Below are 16,674 nucleotides of genomic sequence, written 5' to 3'. Positions count from 1 at the left end.
AGCTGCTCCGCGGCATGTGGGATCCTCCCGGACCGGGGCACGAACCCGTGTCCCCCGCATCGGCAGGCGGACTCTCAACCACTGCGCCACCAGGGAAGCCCAGAGCTGGGATTTTTAACACAGGGTTGTCTGAATTACTAGTTCATGTTTTTTCTAGTCAACCACATCACATTACTTACCTGAATCTAATCTGAATTTATCTAATTCTTTTAAAGGAGATTGGTACAGTGGCAGAGTTAGACCTCGCTCTTTGAATATTATTGGAGTTGAAGCCAACTGATGATAAGGTTTCCTCTGTGGTGTTTTAAATGGGTTTGTTTCATAACTGCTGATTTTATAATCTGATTCTTCGGAAGGTTCAGAATTATAGGGTGGAGCTTCTGAAGAAAGTTCTTCAAACCAATTAAGGCTTATTGGTCCTAAATCTGCAAGAAGAATTAAAATCCCATCTGGGTTTTAATCAGTGACACAATAAAATCCATGAGCCAGTAAAGATTATAATTGCTTGAGATTTTGACTGTGGATTACTTTTAAGGACTACTAATTAAACAGGATCATTAATCTGTTCTCTTATGAATCTGTAGTAAGGCATAACAGAAGTTTACAAAAGTTACAAGGAATTAGCTATATTAGCTCTTCTAAAGTTTTCTTTCATATTCACAACTCAGAAACAAAAATCATCCATAGTAAGAGTGCATTTCACAGATACAATTCAAATAATTATCAATACTACATAAGTGGCTGTGATAAATCTAAAGGTACAAGAGACATGTAGACTCACAAATCAAATGGAATAGATTCTCTGTTAAAGAGAAAGACAAAATTTCTCCTGTGATCTATCCTTAAAGTAGTGGTTCTCAAAGTGTGGTCTGTGGACCACTTGAGGCGAAGGTCACTAAGACCATTTCAAGAGGTCCATAAGGTCAAAACTATTTTCGTAATAATATTAGCCATCATTTGCCTTTTTCCCAACGTTGACATTTACACCACTGGCAGGTAAAACTGATGACAGCTTTGCCTGAGTCAAGGCAGTGGCCACAAACTGTACTAGGAGTCACTGTATTCTTCGTCACCATGCACTTGCAAAAAGACAAAACAAAAACAAAAAAGCAGGACTTCCCTGGCGGTCCAGTGGTTAAAACTCCATGCTCCCGATGCGGGGGCACGGGTTCCATCCCTGGTCGGGGAACTAAGATCCCACATGCCGCACGGTGCGGCCAAAAAAACAAAAAGCAAGTTTGACTTCAAGTGTCCTTAACTAGGCAGCAAAAGTTAGTTTTATTAAAGCCTAACCCTTGAGCACATCTTTTTAATATTCTCTGTGACAAAAATGGAAGAATTCATAAAGCATTTCTGCATATTTAAGCACAAGAGTTGTTTAGAAAAAGCCCTCGTGATGACTTGTGAGATGAATTAGCACTTTTCATGGAAAGCCATTTTCACGAGAAAGAACGACTAAGTTATTCTGAGTTGGGTGATTTGGTAGACATTTTCTCGAAAATGAATGAAATGAGCCTGTTACTGCAGGGAAAACAACAGTTTGTTGCCAATGATAACATGTGAGCTTTCAAATGAGAATTAGAATTTTGTTAAAAACTCTATCAGCCTCTGTGAGCTTGACATCTTCCCAATCTTTTTTTCTTTTTTTTTTTACGTCTTCCCAATCTTAAAAGACTTTTCTGATGAGATCAATGGTAACCAATGGGATATTTATTTATTGTATTTATTTATCTTTTGGCTGCGTTGGGTCTTCGCTGCTGCGCGTGGGCTTTCTCTAGTTGCGGCGAGCAGGGGTACTCTTCGTTGCGGTGCAAGGGCTTCTCATTGCGGTGGCTTCTCTTGTTGCGGAGCCCAGGCTCTAGGTGCATGGGCTTCAGTAGTTGTGGCTCACTGGCTCAGTAGTTGTGGGTCGTGGGCTCTAGAGCACAGGCTCAGTAGTTGTGACACACGGGCTTAGTTACTCTGCGGCATGTGGGATCTTCCGGGACGAGGGCTCAAACCCGTGTCCCCTGCATTGCCAGGCGGATTCTTAACCACTGCACCACCAGGGAAGCCCCCCAATGTAATTTTTTAATAATGTCTAATGCAATGTGTCAATATATGGAATATCATTAATATTTTTCAAATAATCCACGCATGATGTTACAACATGGATAAAAGATTTATTCAAGGTACAAGAAAGACTAATTGAATTTAATGTAAGAAGAATAAGAAAAATTCATTACATGGTTTTGGATTCCACATTGCAATTTTTAAGAAACTACCACTTGTCTTAAGTTTTGGAGTAGTACCAAAGAAAAATACCCACAGTTAAGTGAAGACTATAAAATACTTCTTCTTCTAATTACATTGCTGTGTGAGGTTGGGTTTTCTTCATGTACTTCTACCAAAACAACATATTGTAACAGATTAAATGCAGAAATGCGTATGAGAATCCAGCTATCTTCTATTGAGCCAGATAGTAAAGAGAACTGCAAAATTTTAAAATAATGTCACTCTTCTCACATTTTTCTTGTAAAATAGTTATTTTTCATAAACATGTTATTCATGTTAATATGCAATGGGTTTATTTTTATTAATTCAATTAATAATTTTTTTAAGTTCTTAGTCTTAATTTCTAATGTGGTAACCTACATAAACAAAGGCTCTTGGTCCTCAATCATTTTAAGAGTGTAAGGAGAACTGAGACCAAAAAGTTTGACAACTTCTGCTATAACGTTACCAGTGCTTCTGATTTGCTAGAAGTTCTCTGCTTTAAAAACAATTCTGCTAATCAAGGGGTCGGTCTCCTCTTTATCCACTACAGGTTCTATACTTATCATTTGTTTAACTGTAAATGATTATTTTCCTAACTGATTTATGACTCCATAAAGCACAGTTTATAGTGTAAACAAAAAAAAGAAGTACTGAATTCTTTTCAGCAAGCATGCATAATTACACATTTTTCTGAAAACATTTTTCTCAATGTAAACGATCAATTTATATAAAATCTGTCAATACCTGCTTTGTTGCATCGCGTCTTAAAAATTTCAAAAAACGTTGGCCTCTCTTTGCATCCAATCGGCATTTTTATCTACAATATTATTGCAACGTTTGATAACAGAGTCTGCAAAAGAGAACATCAAAATACACTTCCCAGGGATGCAGTCCTTCTTAAGTGACTCTGAGGTAAAAGCGGAAGCGGGTAAACCTGCCTAAAGTTACAATGCTTATTTACCTCGGTCCCACTCGGGAAAAGAATCGAACTCACATCGATGAAGAGAGCATTGTATATTTGTGCCGTCCAATAGAGCAGCCACTGGCCACATTCAGCGTTTGAAATGTGGCAAGTCTGACTCAAGAACAGAATTTTTAATATTATTCACTCTTTATTAAATTAACTAGCCACGTGTGGCTAGTGGCTGCGCAGTTAGCGAGGGCTATTAGATCAACACCGTTTGACAATTCCCAATCAGTAAATCTTCGTTAACAGAGAAGCTACCCGGGGACTAAGTGAGGCAGATACAGTGGGACACAGGCTCTAAGACATTTTCCAAAATAGCAATATTCCGTGAAAGTAAATTCATCGTGATTCCAATTAAGGAAACTGAAAGCTTGCGACGTCTGGGACAAGCGGCGCCCAAAGCTGGGCAATGGAGTCCCCGGGAAGGGGCGGGGCTCGACCCTCCAGCCCCGAGGAGCGGGCCCCTTCTCCCCGTCGGTGCGGGGCGGGCAGGGACCAGCGAGGGCCCGAGGCCCCGCTCCCACCCGGGCACCGGAGGCGCTCCCCGCCGCCCGTCTCCACCCCTGCCAATACTAACCGCCTTCAGAGGTGCAGCAGTTTTTGTCCAGAGTAGGCTGACAAAACGCGCGCCGGCACTCAGATCAGAAATCTGACCCCGCAGGCTCCGTTTCGCCGGGACCCACCGCCTCACACAACACCCAGGGCGCGGAGCCGTAGCAGCCCCACCTCCTCCCAGCGGGTTTCAGACTCTCGTTCCAAAAGCCCGCTCACGGGATACGTCACGCGATGACGCCATGACGCTGCACGCAGCGCGCGCGCGCGCGCCAGCCGGAAGTCAGACTCGAGCCGGGTCGCCGCCGCCTCTAGTTGTGACCAAAGCGAATCTTTGTTCGGCTTCCTGACAGTCAGTTCCGAGACGCTAAAGAGGGAGCTGAGGTGCCACTTCTCTTCTCCTGAGCCTTCAGACTACTGGGCCGCGCTGCTTGGAGGCACCACGCCCTATGTATACTCGCCGCCTCCTCCCCCTTCTCTCCGCTCCATGTCACGTTTGGGTGGTCGCCCTCGAATGCGGCCTGGGGTCTGTGAAAAGTCTCTGTTTTGTCCTAAGAGCGGGCGTCCCCCAAAGTGGGCAGACGTTAGAAAGCCCCAGAGTGGTGCGTGGCTGTGGATAATTCCCTTCCCGGCTGAGTGCTCCCTAAAGAGTGGAAGAGGCTGAGATTTGAAGCCAGAGGACATTGGTTCTAGTCCGCGTGTTGCTTTTAGGCAGCAGGATTTCAAAACCTCTGAGCCTGTTTCCCTGCTTGAAAAATTGTGAAACGCACCTCAGGCCTCCTGCAGTGTTAGGCACTTCCCTCTGCAGGCTTCCGTAGTATCCCTGACATTCCTAGGGTACCAAACACCTTTTTTGTGCCTGACTTCCCCTCCAAACTGCCCTGGACGACAGCAGTCTCATCATTCACAGGGTCTGTGATATGCGTAGCACAAGGCTTAATTCAGGTTTATTGTAGTACCTAGAAAGCCTTCAGCTGGATTCTGGAGGTGAGAGGGCCTCATGGGCCTTGCTGCTTTCTGAAGGCTCTTGAGCAGTAAACAGTGAAAGCAACCGTGGATTTGAAAAAGAGTGGCCTCTACTTGGTACCTGAGGTGTCATTTTAGTTTGATCATAATCCTTTGCTGTAGTAGGAAGCCTTACCAATACAGATAGATACCAAAGCTTATGATCATCTAGGTCTAAATAGCAAAGAAACAGGGGCCTGGGATCCTTACCCAATAACAGCTAACACTTAATGAACGTCTGTGAGTTATTCTGCTTTGTGCTTTATAAAGAATATCACGTTTAATCTTACAATAATCCTATAATTTGGTTAGTATTGTCAGATGGGGAATCTGAATCATCTAGTTAAGTAAGTTGCATGATAAACAAGGCCCAGGTTTCAGTTCAAGTCTGTGTAACTTCAGATACTTAACTATCCTGTGATTGTCTGCATTTAACCTCTAAATCTGAACAATTTGCTGCTTTTCACCTTTTTTGGGGGGGCGGGTCCACTAGAGTGGACTAATGAGAACTGTTGGTATGTCATACAACCCTCTGAAATATATGTTTTCACTATATACACTGTTCCTCCCCCCCGACCCCCACCCCCGCACTCTGCCCATAACTTTATGCTCCTTGCTCCTGTAGTACCAGGTTTTTTACATTCATTAGCTCAGCCATAATATACTTTCTTCCTTATACTCACTCTTGTAGTGCGGCAGCTCAAATAATTTACTGCTCGTATTGGATGTACAGTATCTTTTAAAACAGGGTCTCTAAAATGGTAAGTCACTGTGGGAATAGTGAATTAATGAATTGCTAATTAAAACGTGTGTGAATAAGAAGGTAAATGAAAAACAGCTTTGAAAAAAGATTCAGGAGCAGTGAATTGAAGAGACAGAAAAAAGCAATTAGGGATGCGATGGCAATTAGACCTCCGCAGGTAGGGATATCTCCTTCCCTACTCCAATTAGGGTAATAGGAAGCAGCATCCATCAGAATCAGAAATAAATGGAGAAGCTCAGGAAGAACCTGAACCAACTTGATCTGGAGAAAGAGGGGGCGGATGAAGGTGGAAGGCAAAACAAGGACCCAAACAAACTGCCCCAGGATATTGCGCTGCGCCTGGGCGCACGGCGGCCGGATGGAGCGCTTGGTCCGTGTTCCCTACAGCTTGTACCCGGGCTATGGGAACACGCTGCCTTTGGGCCAGCCTGGACTCTCTGAACACAAACAGCCCGACTGGAGGCACAACAACGGCCCCCCCGCTTTCCTGGCCAGGCCGGGGCTGCTGGTGCCCTCCAACGCCTCCGACTACTGCGCGGACCCTTACAAGAGGGCCCAGCTTAAGGCCATTCTCTCCCAGATGAACCCCAGCCTGAGCCTGCGTCTGTGCAAGGCCGACACCAAGGAGGTGGGCGTGCAGGTGAGCCCCCGGGTGGACAAGTCCGTGCAGTGCTCACTGGGGCCTCGCACCTTGCACAGCCGCTCCCCCTGGGGCAGCACGGGGCACAAGGCGCCCCTGTCATCCTGGGGAGTCTATTCGCCAGTGATGGGCCGCAGGGGCCTGGTGCGGCTGCAGATGAATGGGGAAGACGAGGAGAGGAAGGCGCTTTCGGGTCCTCCCGAGGCCAGCCAGCCGCCGCCGCAGCTGCCGCCACCAACACCAAGGTCGGAAGAGGACCAGCAGGAGGAACTCCGGCAACAGGAAGAGTTGGGGGAGGAAGATGCCTCAAGTCCTCGCGAAAGGAAGAGCAAGCAAGCTCAGGGAGACGCCAGCGAGCCGCTCCGGAAGCCCAACTTCCAGGTGAGCTTTCTCTTCCCTGGCCTCAGCCCTCTCTTTCCTTTTTTCCATTTCTGGCTCAACGAGAGCAGAATCTTCTCTCGCAAACGTGTATTTTATATGTCCTATATGTATGTGTGTGTGTGTGTTTAACATTTTGGTAAAATGGGGTGCTAACTTTAAGCCTATGAAAACCCAAAGTTTGGGAACCATAGCTATTGGAAATGAGGAGACAAGGGTTTCAGGTTTGTGAAATCTGTGATCAGATCTTTGTTTTGTGCAGGTGGTGCTAATGGCATTGGGGAAAATAGATTGGAAAAGCGTGAGAGCAGCTAGAAGCGTCCCAGAGTAATCAATCCTTGAGAGCCGAGTTCACGTAGTCACCTTGAGAATAGCTATGAATGAGATTAAGGAGGCTTCTTGTTGTTTCGTATACAAAGCCACAAGGATAGAAGGATCTGGCTTTTTATCCGCACCCCCCCTCCCCGCCACCCCAAGATAGTAAAGGACTTTTCCTCCTTATTTGCAGTTTTTAGAACCAAAATATGGCTATTTTCACTGTAAAGATTGTAAGACGAGATGGGAGAGTGCTTATGTGTGGTGCATTTCTGGAACTAATAAGGTAAGTAAAAGTGAGTGGGACAAGGGAGAGCATGGGCGGGCACAGGTGCTACATGGAGGAAGAACACGTTTCCTAAGGGAGCATGACTAGAATGCTGTCTCGGTCATCTTGGCAGCCTCCGTGCCAGGCACATAACAGGTGTTCAGTAAATGTTTGGATTGAACTGAATTGGGCTGTCCACAAGAGCTCTTGAGCTCCTGAACCATACCCTGGTGTTATATTTGGTTTGGAGTAAAAGTGAGTGGGACAAGGGAGAGCATGGGCGGGCACAGGTGCTACATGGAGGAAGAACACGTTTCCTAAGGGAGCATGACTAGAATGCTGTCTCGGTCATCTTGGCAGCCTCCGTGCCAGGCACATAACAGGTGTTCAGTAAATGTTTGGATTGAACTGAATTGGGCTGTCCACAAGAGCTCTTGAGCTCCTGAACCATACCCTGGTGTTATATTTGGTTTGGTAGTTGCACTGGACAAAATGTCAGGTTATTTAAATGAATTCTTGCTCTTATATACATTGGGACTTGCTATAATCATTTTTTAGTTGGTATATTGTAACAGGTTTGGGCCTTAGCTCTAGAAAATTTCCACTGTCTGTCCACAAGGTGGGGCAATGAGAGAAATAATTTATTGTAAAGGTTAACCTTGAGAGGCTTGCTTATTTAGGCTCCCCGCCTTAATTTGAATTAGTTGTCAACATATTTAGGTTGGGAAAGAGTCCACATTTTGCATTTCCAGATTTACCTGAACCATCAGACTCTGGTCATTAAACCCTCTCAGTTTGAGAGCAGTAGGCTGGACTTGAGCAGCTTTTGTCTCTTTTCACTGGGCATGTGGCCTTTATTTCACAACAGTCTACATCTGGTGTCTCTTATTCGCCTCTACAAGCATTTGAGTTTGAGGCCCCTGTGCTGTTGCATTTTAGATACTGCTTTTCCTGCTTAAGGACTGTAGAGGGAGAGGGTAAGGAGGCATGCTACGACCTGAATGAAAACTTGGTGTTTTAATTTTTTTTTAACCCTAGCCATTTACTAGACCCTGGAGGTGAATAGATTTTTAAACTAAACTAAAATTACTTTCCTTCTCTTGCCAGAAAAGAAACAGTGGGTTTAATTCAAACACTGGTGACACTAGGAAACAAAAAACAAGACATAGAACTCATCCTGGAGAAATTTATTGATAGGAGTGACGCAGACAAAATGAGATTTGGTGATATATGCATTGGCACCCGTGGCATGGAAGTGGTACAGAAATGATACAGGAGGGGGACGATTAACCCTGTCAGAGGGAAGGCATATTGATGTCCAAGCAGGATTTTAAAGGTTTATAAATAGGAGTTCACCAAGTGAGGAAGGGAGAGCAAGTGCACAAGAAAATGCACAAAGCCTGGAAACCACGTGTGTTGGTGGGTAACTATAAGTAATTTAAATTTCAAATTGAGAAATACTGAAAAAAATGAAGAAGTAGGGGCAAATAGACCAGGACAAAAGGAGCAGATCAGGGGTTCTGACAGCACAATGAATAAAGTTATAATAGCTACTTCTCACTGAAGACTTTTACTGTGGTACTTTGTGTACATTATTGGGTAGTTGTCAGAATTATAGAAAAAGGAAGTGGTATTGTCTCAATTTTACAGGTAAGGAAAATGAGGTTCAAAGAATAAGAAAAAGTGACTGATAGCACTAGAAGAGCTTAAGACTTCAGCATAGAGGTTGGGCAAAAGCAAGCTGCAAGGTGAAGGAATGGATTACTTAAATTAAGATCTGGGAGCCTAGAGTACATATAAACTTGTGTAAAAGACAAATTTCTCTTTAGGTTTATTTCAAACAACTCTGTTGCAAATGCCAAAAGAGTTTTAACCCTTATCGAGTAGAAGCAATCCAATGCCAGGTAAGCAAATAGAATATTTCCATGATATCTATAATGTTTTCATTCTTAAGCATGAAGCTTCTGTGGCAAAATGTTAGGATTTGATAGACTTAGATATCTGTACAGGAGTGTTAGGTTTTCTGTATGTTTGAATTTTTATAATATTTTAGAAAAAGCATTAATTCTAGGTTTTTTTTGGGGTGGGGAAGGGGAAGATTTACTCTTAAGTTGCCTTATGTGGTGTGTTTATGTATGTGGTGTGTTTTTCCTCAAACACCCTGTGTATAGTTTGCATGTAATAATTTAACAGGTAACCTTTATTAAGCTTTTACTATGTGCCAAACTTGAGGCCAAGTGCTTTTCATTATCTCCTGTAATCTAACCTTTGAGGTAGATGTTATTCCCATGATACAGACCAGAAAGCTAAAGTTCAATAAGAAAATAACTTGCCCAAGGTTGGGCAGATGGTATTAGAGTTGTGATCAGATTCCATGGTGTCCCCAAGGTCTAGGATGTCAAAGAATTCGATGAGCTCTTACCTAAAACAGCTTGCAGGAGACATCTCTTGAAGCTGTTCAGAAAAGTGTGACATAGTTGATTTCCATAATCAAGAATTTTTTTTAACCTAAATCCTTCACTCACTTAAAAACATTTTTATACTACTAAGAAATAAATAACTTAAAAAACTAGTCTGATCGTTTATAAATGACTTATCTTTAGATTTTCTAGTCTGACATTCTCATTTAGTCTGTTTACTATAATTACTTTGGATTTAAATATATTTTCTTACTATTATACTCCTTTTTCTTGTGTTCACTTGAATTGATTTTTTTAAACCCCCCCATTATCTTGGCAGTTATTCATTTTTTAATGTTCTTCTTTAATGTTCATCTTACAGCATGATTCTTTAACAACTTATGTAGACGTTGATAAAGTCAATCTCACCTCTCCTTGACAATGCAGTGACCTTCGGTCACACTAATTCCTTATCACTTCATCCAAACTTCTTTGCTGCTATTGTTGTATGTTAATTTTAAACTTTAAAACACATTATTTGTTATAGTCATAATTAATTTAGCTTTAGCTACATATTTACCCTTTCTGCTGCTCTCAGGTCCTTTTTGTATCTGGGACCACTTTCCTTTTACCTGAAGAATACATTTTAATATTTCCTGTAATGCAGGTCTGAAGATGACACATTTTATTTTGTCTAGATAGCTTTTTTAAAGGATATTTTTGCTGAGTATAAAATTTTTAGGTTGGCAGTAGTTTCTTTCTGCCCCTTAAGGATCTAACCTTCATCGTTTCTGTAAAGTTGGCTATTGGTCTTATTGCAGCTCCTTTGAAGTAATATATCTCACTTTTTCTCACCTTCTTACGTCTGTTTGCTTTTAAGATATTTCTCTCTGCTTTGGTTTTCAACAGTTTTACAATTTATGCCCAATTGTGTTTTTTCTGTATTTATCCTGCTTACAATTCATAGTGTTTCTTGAATATGTAGCTTGAAGACTTTTATCGCTGCTATTGTTGTATGTTAATTTTAAACTTTAAAACACATTATTTGTTATAGTCATAATTAATTTAGCTTTAGCTACATATTTACCCTTTCTGCTGCTCTCAGGTCCTTTTTGTATCTGGGACCACTTTCCTTTTACCTGAAGAATACATTTTAATATTTCCTGTAATGCAGGTCTGAAGATGACACATTTTATTTTGTCTAGATAGCTTTTTTAAAGGATATTTTTGCTGAGTATAAAATTTTTAGGTTGGCAGTAGTTTCTTTCTGCCCCTTAAGGATCTAACCTTCATCGTTTCTGTAAAGTTGGCTATTGGTCTTATTGCAGCTCCTTTGAAGTAATATATCTCACTTTTTCTCACCTTCTTACGTCTGTTTGCTTTTAAGATATTTCTCTCTGCTTTGGTTTTCAACAGTTTTACAATTTATGCCCAATTGTGTTTTTTCTGTATTTATCCTGCTTACAATTCATAGTGTTTCTTGAATATGTAGCTTGAAGACTTTTATCATTCTTGGAAAATTATCAGCCATTATCTTTAAAATATTACTTCCACCTCCATTCTCTCTTTCTTCTAATTACTCATATTAGACCTTTCACCATATCCCTTATCTCTTTTATGCTCTTTTCTGTATTTCCTATGCTTTTGTCTCTCTTTTCTTCAGTTTGGATAGCACCTACTAAACTATCTTCCATTTCTCTAATTTTTCCTTCTGCTCTTTCCAATCTGCTGTCAAACCTACCTATTCAGTTATAGATTTCAGTTACTGTGTTTTTCAGTACTAGAATTTTTATGTCTTTTTAAGTGACGTCCAGTTCTCTGTTGGAAATATCAGTCTCATCTCTTTGAACATATTAAGCATCATTTTCTTAAAATCTGTACCAGAAAACTCCATTAATTTAATCGTCTATGGTTCTGTTGCTATCCTCTTCACATTCCTTGGTTTTTGAGTATGTTGTTCTGTCTCCTTATATACCTGGTTACTTTTGAGTGCTATGTATTGTATATGAAAAATTATAGTGATAATTTGAGGCCTAGGATAGTATTGTTTTTCACAGAAGACTTGTTTGCTTCTGTTGGGCAGATGGGGACACTAGCAATTACAGATTACTATTTTCCAATCAGGGTTGAGCTGTTTTGAAACTGGGCTTCAGCAGTTGAAGGCTGGTCAATTTTTGGTTCATTCTTATTCTTAGGGTGTAGCCTTTCAGGGCTTTTCAGGGTCCCAGCACAAAACCTGAATTGTTTACCAGATCTCTCCTATTTTGACATATTTAAGATTATCCTTCAGCCTCATCAACTTGTTAAACTCATTTTCAGCTTCCTGTTGTCTTTCACCTCTTACAGAATTGCCTTTAGAGAGAAAATAGTCCCAAATATCAGGCTCATCTCTATTTCTGAGCTTCCTCCTCTGATACTTTGGTAACCCTCCAGTGCCTTCAAGTAGTTCTTGTTTTTAATTATTATCTTCTCTGCTCAGCTTTTCTTGTTGTTCTAAATAGGAGATTTGGTCAAAACTACCTAATCCACCATTACTAAAACCAGAAACCTACCTTTAGACTAAATCCTGATTTTTTTTTTAACAAAAAAATTTGTTTTGAATTAAGCCTTTTCCTTATAAAGGTGCTATGAGGATTAAGTGAATTTATATAAAGTGCTTGGAGCAGTACCTAGAGTAAACAATATGTGAGTATTACTATTAGAATTTTCTTAAGGATGCATACTCATCAACGGGAGAGTGTAAGATGTAAGTGCAGTACAACATTTGAAAAGTCATATCTGAGACACTCATTTGGAAAATAAAAATGCCTATTTTCACAATATAAAAGGTAAAGCTTGACTTATTCTTTTTGGCTGTGGACATATGCAGAAAATAGAGCAGTGGTTATAAATTTTTCAGAGATTAGCAGGGTTGGGAAGGTGGACCAGGGTAGTATACCAGTCTCCATGGGGTGTGATTTTTATTTATCAGAAGACAGAATAGGATATTGGTTAAAAACACTTCAAATTCCAGCAGAGATTAGGCATGACTGGAAGGAAAACATTTAGCTTCCTCTAGAACACCTCTCCCTCCAGTTGTGACAACCAAAAATCTCTCCAGATATTGCCAAATGTCTGCTGGTAGGTAAAACACTACTGGTTGAGAATCACTGCTCTAGTATTTTTTAAATGTTCCAGTCTAGGTAATCAAATCACTTAATACCCACTGCTCACTCCCACCTGGCTACAAATGTAGAAACCTGCATAATGAAGAGACTCTACAAAACTCTAACTTTTAAACCTTTTCTCTTGTATCTTCTGGACTGGCTCATCAATGTTCTTAAATATCGTATTTGATCATTCATTTTGAAAAATGCATGACATTTAGTGGGCTATGAGTGGTTTTGTACAACTTGGTCTTGGACTTCTCATAGGATTCAAAGGAGGAGAAAGATATCAGGGATAGGGGTGGTGGGGAGAAGTATTTTCATTTGAAGACTACATTTGAAGAACTAATTTGATCATTTAGTCCCCAAACTGTTGCTTCTTTTCAAAAGACCTGTTCAAAGTCTCGTTGTTCCTGTCTTCAAAAGAAAAGACACATCGATCTAAGGAGGCCTCATCGGCAGGAGCTGTGTGGCCGCTGCAAAGACAAGAGATTCTCCTGTGGCAGTATTTACAGCTTTAAATGCATCATGTGACAGGCAGCATGCTTCGTACGGGACACCTGAACTCTTCTTGTAATTTACTGTATAGTTCCTCTTTTGCACTTTGGCTCTGACCTGGTATTGGAAAATGGTTTAGGCTTTTGTACTTTTTGTAGGTGGTATGACAATTGTCGATGTGAATAGAATAAAATAAATGCATGTAAAATAGACCATGAAGACACATTAATTGGTGATCCTGGGGTAAAAACATCATTAAAACATTGGGAAAATGGTAGATCCTATCACTAATATGAATGGAACAATGAAGAGGAACAACAGTAATTCATTTGACAAACTTTTGTAAACTGGGTGTTCTAAGTGCTAGGAATATAGAGACAATCAAGAGCAAGGTCCTTGCCTTCAAGTATACCTAATCATTATAGCAAATGCTTAAATAGTACTTAGTATATGCCAGGCATTGATGTTACTCATCACAGCAGTCTTATTATACTCCTTTTTAATAGATGAGGAGAGGAAGCCACAGGGAGGTTATAGGGTAAAGCCAGAATTTGAACCTAGGTGGACTAGTACATTCTCCACGGCTTTAGATTTACTCAGGTTTTTTTCTCAGATTCAGATGTGTTAAGTGCAATGAAGGAAACGGGACTATAATAGAGTGACTCTTTTATAAAGAGTTGTTGAAAAGAGGTGACATGAGAATTGAGACCTGCCGGATGAGGGGGAGCTGGGAGAAAGGAAGATGAATTTGATCCAACAGAACAGCAAGAGCAAAGACCCTGGGGGTGGGCTGGGACAAGTACTTGGTATGTTTTAGGAACAAGAGCCCCTGAGGCTAAAGTCAGGCATAGGCTGGAGAAGGCAGGGCTCAGGTCAAGCATATGGCAGCCCATGAAAGGGTTTAAACAAGGCACTGACAACAGATTCTTTCTGTAAAAAACTTACTGCTATGAGAGAATACCAGGTAGAGTGGAAGGAGGGAGACCAGTTAGGAGGTTAATGAATGCACGAGCAAAATGATGGCTTGGAAAAGAGTAGGTGGCCATGGAGATAGAGAGAAATACATGAATTCCAGATAGTGTTTGAAAATGTAATGCACAGGATTAGGAGTGGGTGATGGTGAAATAAATGATGACTGTTAGATTTCTTTGAGCTCTGGGTTGGATGGAACTGAGAAGTATAACAGGAACATATTCTGGATTCAAATTACCTAACTTCAAATCCTCAGTGTGATACTTAGGAGATGTATGATTGTGAGCAAGTTACTTATGCCCTCTCTCTCAATTACTCTTCTGTAAAATGGGGACAATAATAGTAACTGTCTCTTGGTGGTGGTGATGTGAGGACTAAAGCAGCTGTTACATGTTAAGCACTTAGGTTACTACCTGTAACAGGTACTCAGTAAACTTAGCTGTCCTTTTTTGGTGGGGCTATATAGTGAGATGGGAGAAGGCTTCTGTTTTCACCATTAACTTTGAAATACTTGAAACTCCATTCAAATGGTAGACGTCATGTAGGCTGTTGTTTATATGAATCTGGAATTTAGGAGGGAGGTAAGAGCTACAAAGAGAGAGAGATTTGGAGATTAAAAAATCTGTATTCACTACCAAATGTAAAATAGACGGCTAGTGGAAAGCAGCTGCATAGCACAGGGAGATCAGCTCAGTGCTTTGTGACCATCTAGAGGGGTGGGATAGGGAGGGTGGGAGGGAGATGCAAGAGGGAGGAGATATGAGGATATATGTATACATATAGCTGATTCACTTCGTTATACAGCAGAAACTACTACAACATAGTAAAGCAATTATACTCCAATAAAGATGTAAAAAAAAAAAATTCATAGTACTGGGAATTCCTTGGTGATCCAATGGTTAGGACTCTGCACGTCCACTGCAGTGGGCTTGGGTTCCATCCCTGGTCACGGAGCTAAGATCCTGCAAGACAAGCAGTGTGGCCAAAAAGAAAAAAAGTATGTGTGTGAGTATATATATATATGTATATATATATATATATATATACATATATATATATATGTAATTATAAAGTTTAAAACTGTGAGTCCGGATGGTGTCACCTAGTAGGAGAGTACAGCACAGGGCCCTGGGGCACAGCAACATTTAGAACAATGATTCTAAAACTTTAATGTCCCAGGAATTACCTGGTGATCTTGTTTTTTTGTTTTTTTAATTAAATGAGTCATTTAATTAGATTTCAACTATTATTAATAACTCTTTACCCTGTGTTCCCTACCATAAGTTGACTCTGTTTTTAGCTTAACTTATCTTTTCCTCCCTCTCGATTGGGTTTTAAGTTAGAACTTTTATGGTAATTATTATGGCACTGCCAGTTCTACTGACCTATGATGTGCTTTTCCCAAAGCCTCTGATATTCAGCTTGTATCCAGATTGCCATTTTTTTTTGTAATTTTAATTTTATATTGGAGTATACTTGATTTACAATGTTGTGTTAGTTTCAGATATACAGCAAAGTGACTCAGTTATACATATATCCATTATTTTCAGATTCTTTTTCCTTATAGGTTATTACAGAATATTGAGTAGAGCTCCCTGGGCTATACAGTAGATCCTTGTTTATTATTTTATATATAGTAGTGTGTATATGTTAATCCCAAATTCCTAATTTATCCCTCCCCACCAGCTTTCCCCTTTGGTAACCAAAGGTTTGTTTTTGAAGTCTGTGAATCTGTTTTTGTTTTGTAAATAAGTTCATTTGTATCATTTTTTTAAGATTCTACGTATAAGTGATATCATATATTTGTCTTTCTCTGTCTGACTTACTTCACTTAGTATGATAATCTCCAGATCTATCCGTGTTGCAGCAAATGGCATTATTTCATTTTTTATGGCTGAGTAATATTCCGTTGCATATATGTACCACATCTTCTTTATCCAGTCTTCTGTTGATGGATATTTAGTTTGTTCCATGTCTTGGCTACTGTAAATAGTGCAGCAGTGAATATTAGGATACATATATCTTTTCAACTTATGGTTTTCTCCAGATATATGCCCAGCAGTGAGATTGCTGGATCATATGATAGTTCTATTTTTAGCTTTTTTAGGTACATGCATAGTGTTCTCCATAGTGGCTGTACCAATTTACATTCCCACCAACAGTGTAGGAGGGCTCCCTTTTCTCCACATCCTCTCCAGCATTTACTGTTTGTACACTTTTTGTTGATAGCCATTCTGACTGCTGTGAGGTGATATCTCATTGTAGTTTTTTTTTTTTAACATCTTTATTGGAGTATAATTGGTTACAGTGGTGTGTTAGTTTCTGCTTTATAACAAAGTGAATCAGCTATACATATATACATATATCACCATATCTCTTCCCTCTTGGTGTCTCCCTCCCTCCCACCCTCCCTATCCCACCCCTCTAGGTGGTCACAAAGCACCGAGCTGATCTCCCGGTGCTATGCGGCTGCCTCCCACTAGCTATCGGTTTTACATTTGGTAGTGTATATATG

At 40.6% G+C, this 16,674-nt stretch overlaps 2 protein-coding genes across 8 annotated transcripts in view; one reads left to right on the top strand and one right to left on the bottom strand.

Annotated features, from left to right (window-relative positions):
• Positions 1 to 3,952, bottom strand: part of BRCA2 (BRCA2 DNA repair associated) — a 55,331-nt gene extending 51,379 nt beyond the window's left edge. For 2 of the 3 annotated variants that reach the window (XM_055089319.1, XM_055089320.1), the window contains exons 1-3: positions 3,801 to 3,952; positions 3,001 to 3,106; positions 180 to 425 (exon numbers count right to left, since the gene is read on the bottom strand). In XM_055089319.1, the coding sequence (XP_054945294.1) occupies positions 180 to 425; positions 3,001 to 3,067 (313 nt within the window). In that variant the 5' untranslated portion in view covers positions 3,068 to 3,106; positions 3,801 to 3,952. The remainder of the gene's footprint in view (positions 1 to 179; positions 426 to 3,000; positions 3,107 to 3,800) is intronic. The other variant, XM_055089318.1, reaches the window with a different exon arrangement.
• Positions 3,953 to 4,065: 113 nt separating this feature from the next.
• ZAR1L (zygote arrest 1 like) overlaps positions 4,066 to 16,674 on the top strand; it is a 105,984-nt gene continuing 93,375 nt past the window's right edge. Inside the window, exons 1-5 of one of the 5 annotated variants that reach the window (XM_028497918.1) lie at positions 4,066 to 4,226; positions 5,732 to 6,564; positions 7,070 to 7,162; positions 8,974 to 9,048; positions 13,080 to 13,399. In XM_028497918.1, coding sequence (XP_028353719.1) covers positions 5,824 to 6,564; positions 7,070 to 7,162; positions 8,974 to 9,048; positions 13,080 to 13,223 — 1,053 coding nt within the window. In that variant the 5' untranslated portion in view covers positions 4,066 to 4,226; positions 5,732 to 5,823 and the 3' untranslated portion in view covers positions 13,224 to 13,399. Of the gene's footprint in view, positions 4,227 to 5,547; positions 6,565 to 7,069; positions 7,163 to 8,251; positions 8,381 to 8,973; positions 9,049 to 13,079; positions 13,400 to 16,674 lie in introns of those variants that run through there. The other 4 variants (XM_007105461.4, XM_028497919.2, XM_028497920.2 and 1 more) reach the window with 4 other exon arrangements.

Source organism: Physeter macrocephalus, chromosome 13, assembly GCF_002837175.3.
Source record: "Physeter macrocephalus isolate SW-GA chromosome 13, ASM283717v5, whole genome shotgun sequence".
NCBI classification, from domain to species: Eukaryota; Metazoa; Chordata; class Mammalia; order Artiodactyla; family Physeteridae; genus Physeter; species Physeter macrocephalus.
The sequence above is the reverse complement of the archived record's forward strand: the minus strand, read 5'-3'. Positions and strand labels throughout refer to the sequence as shown.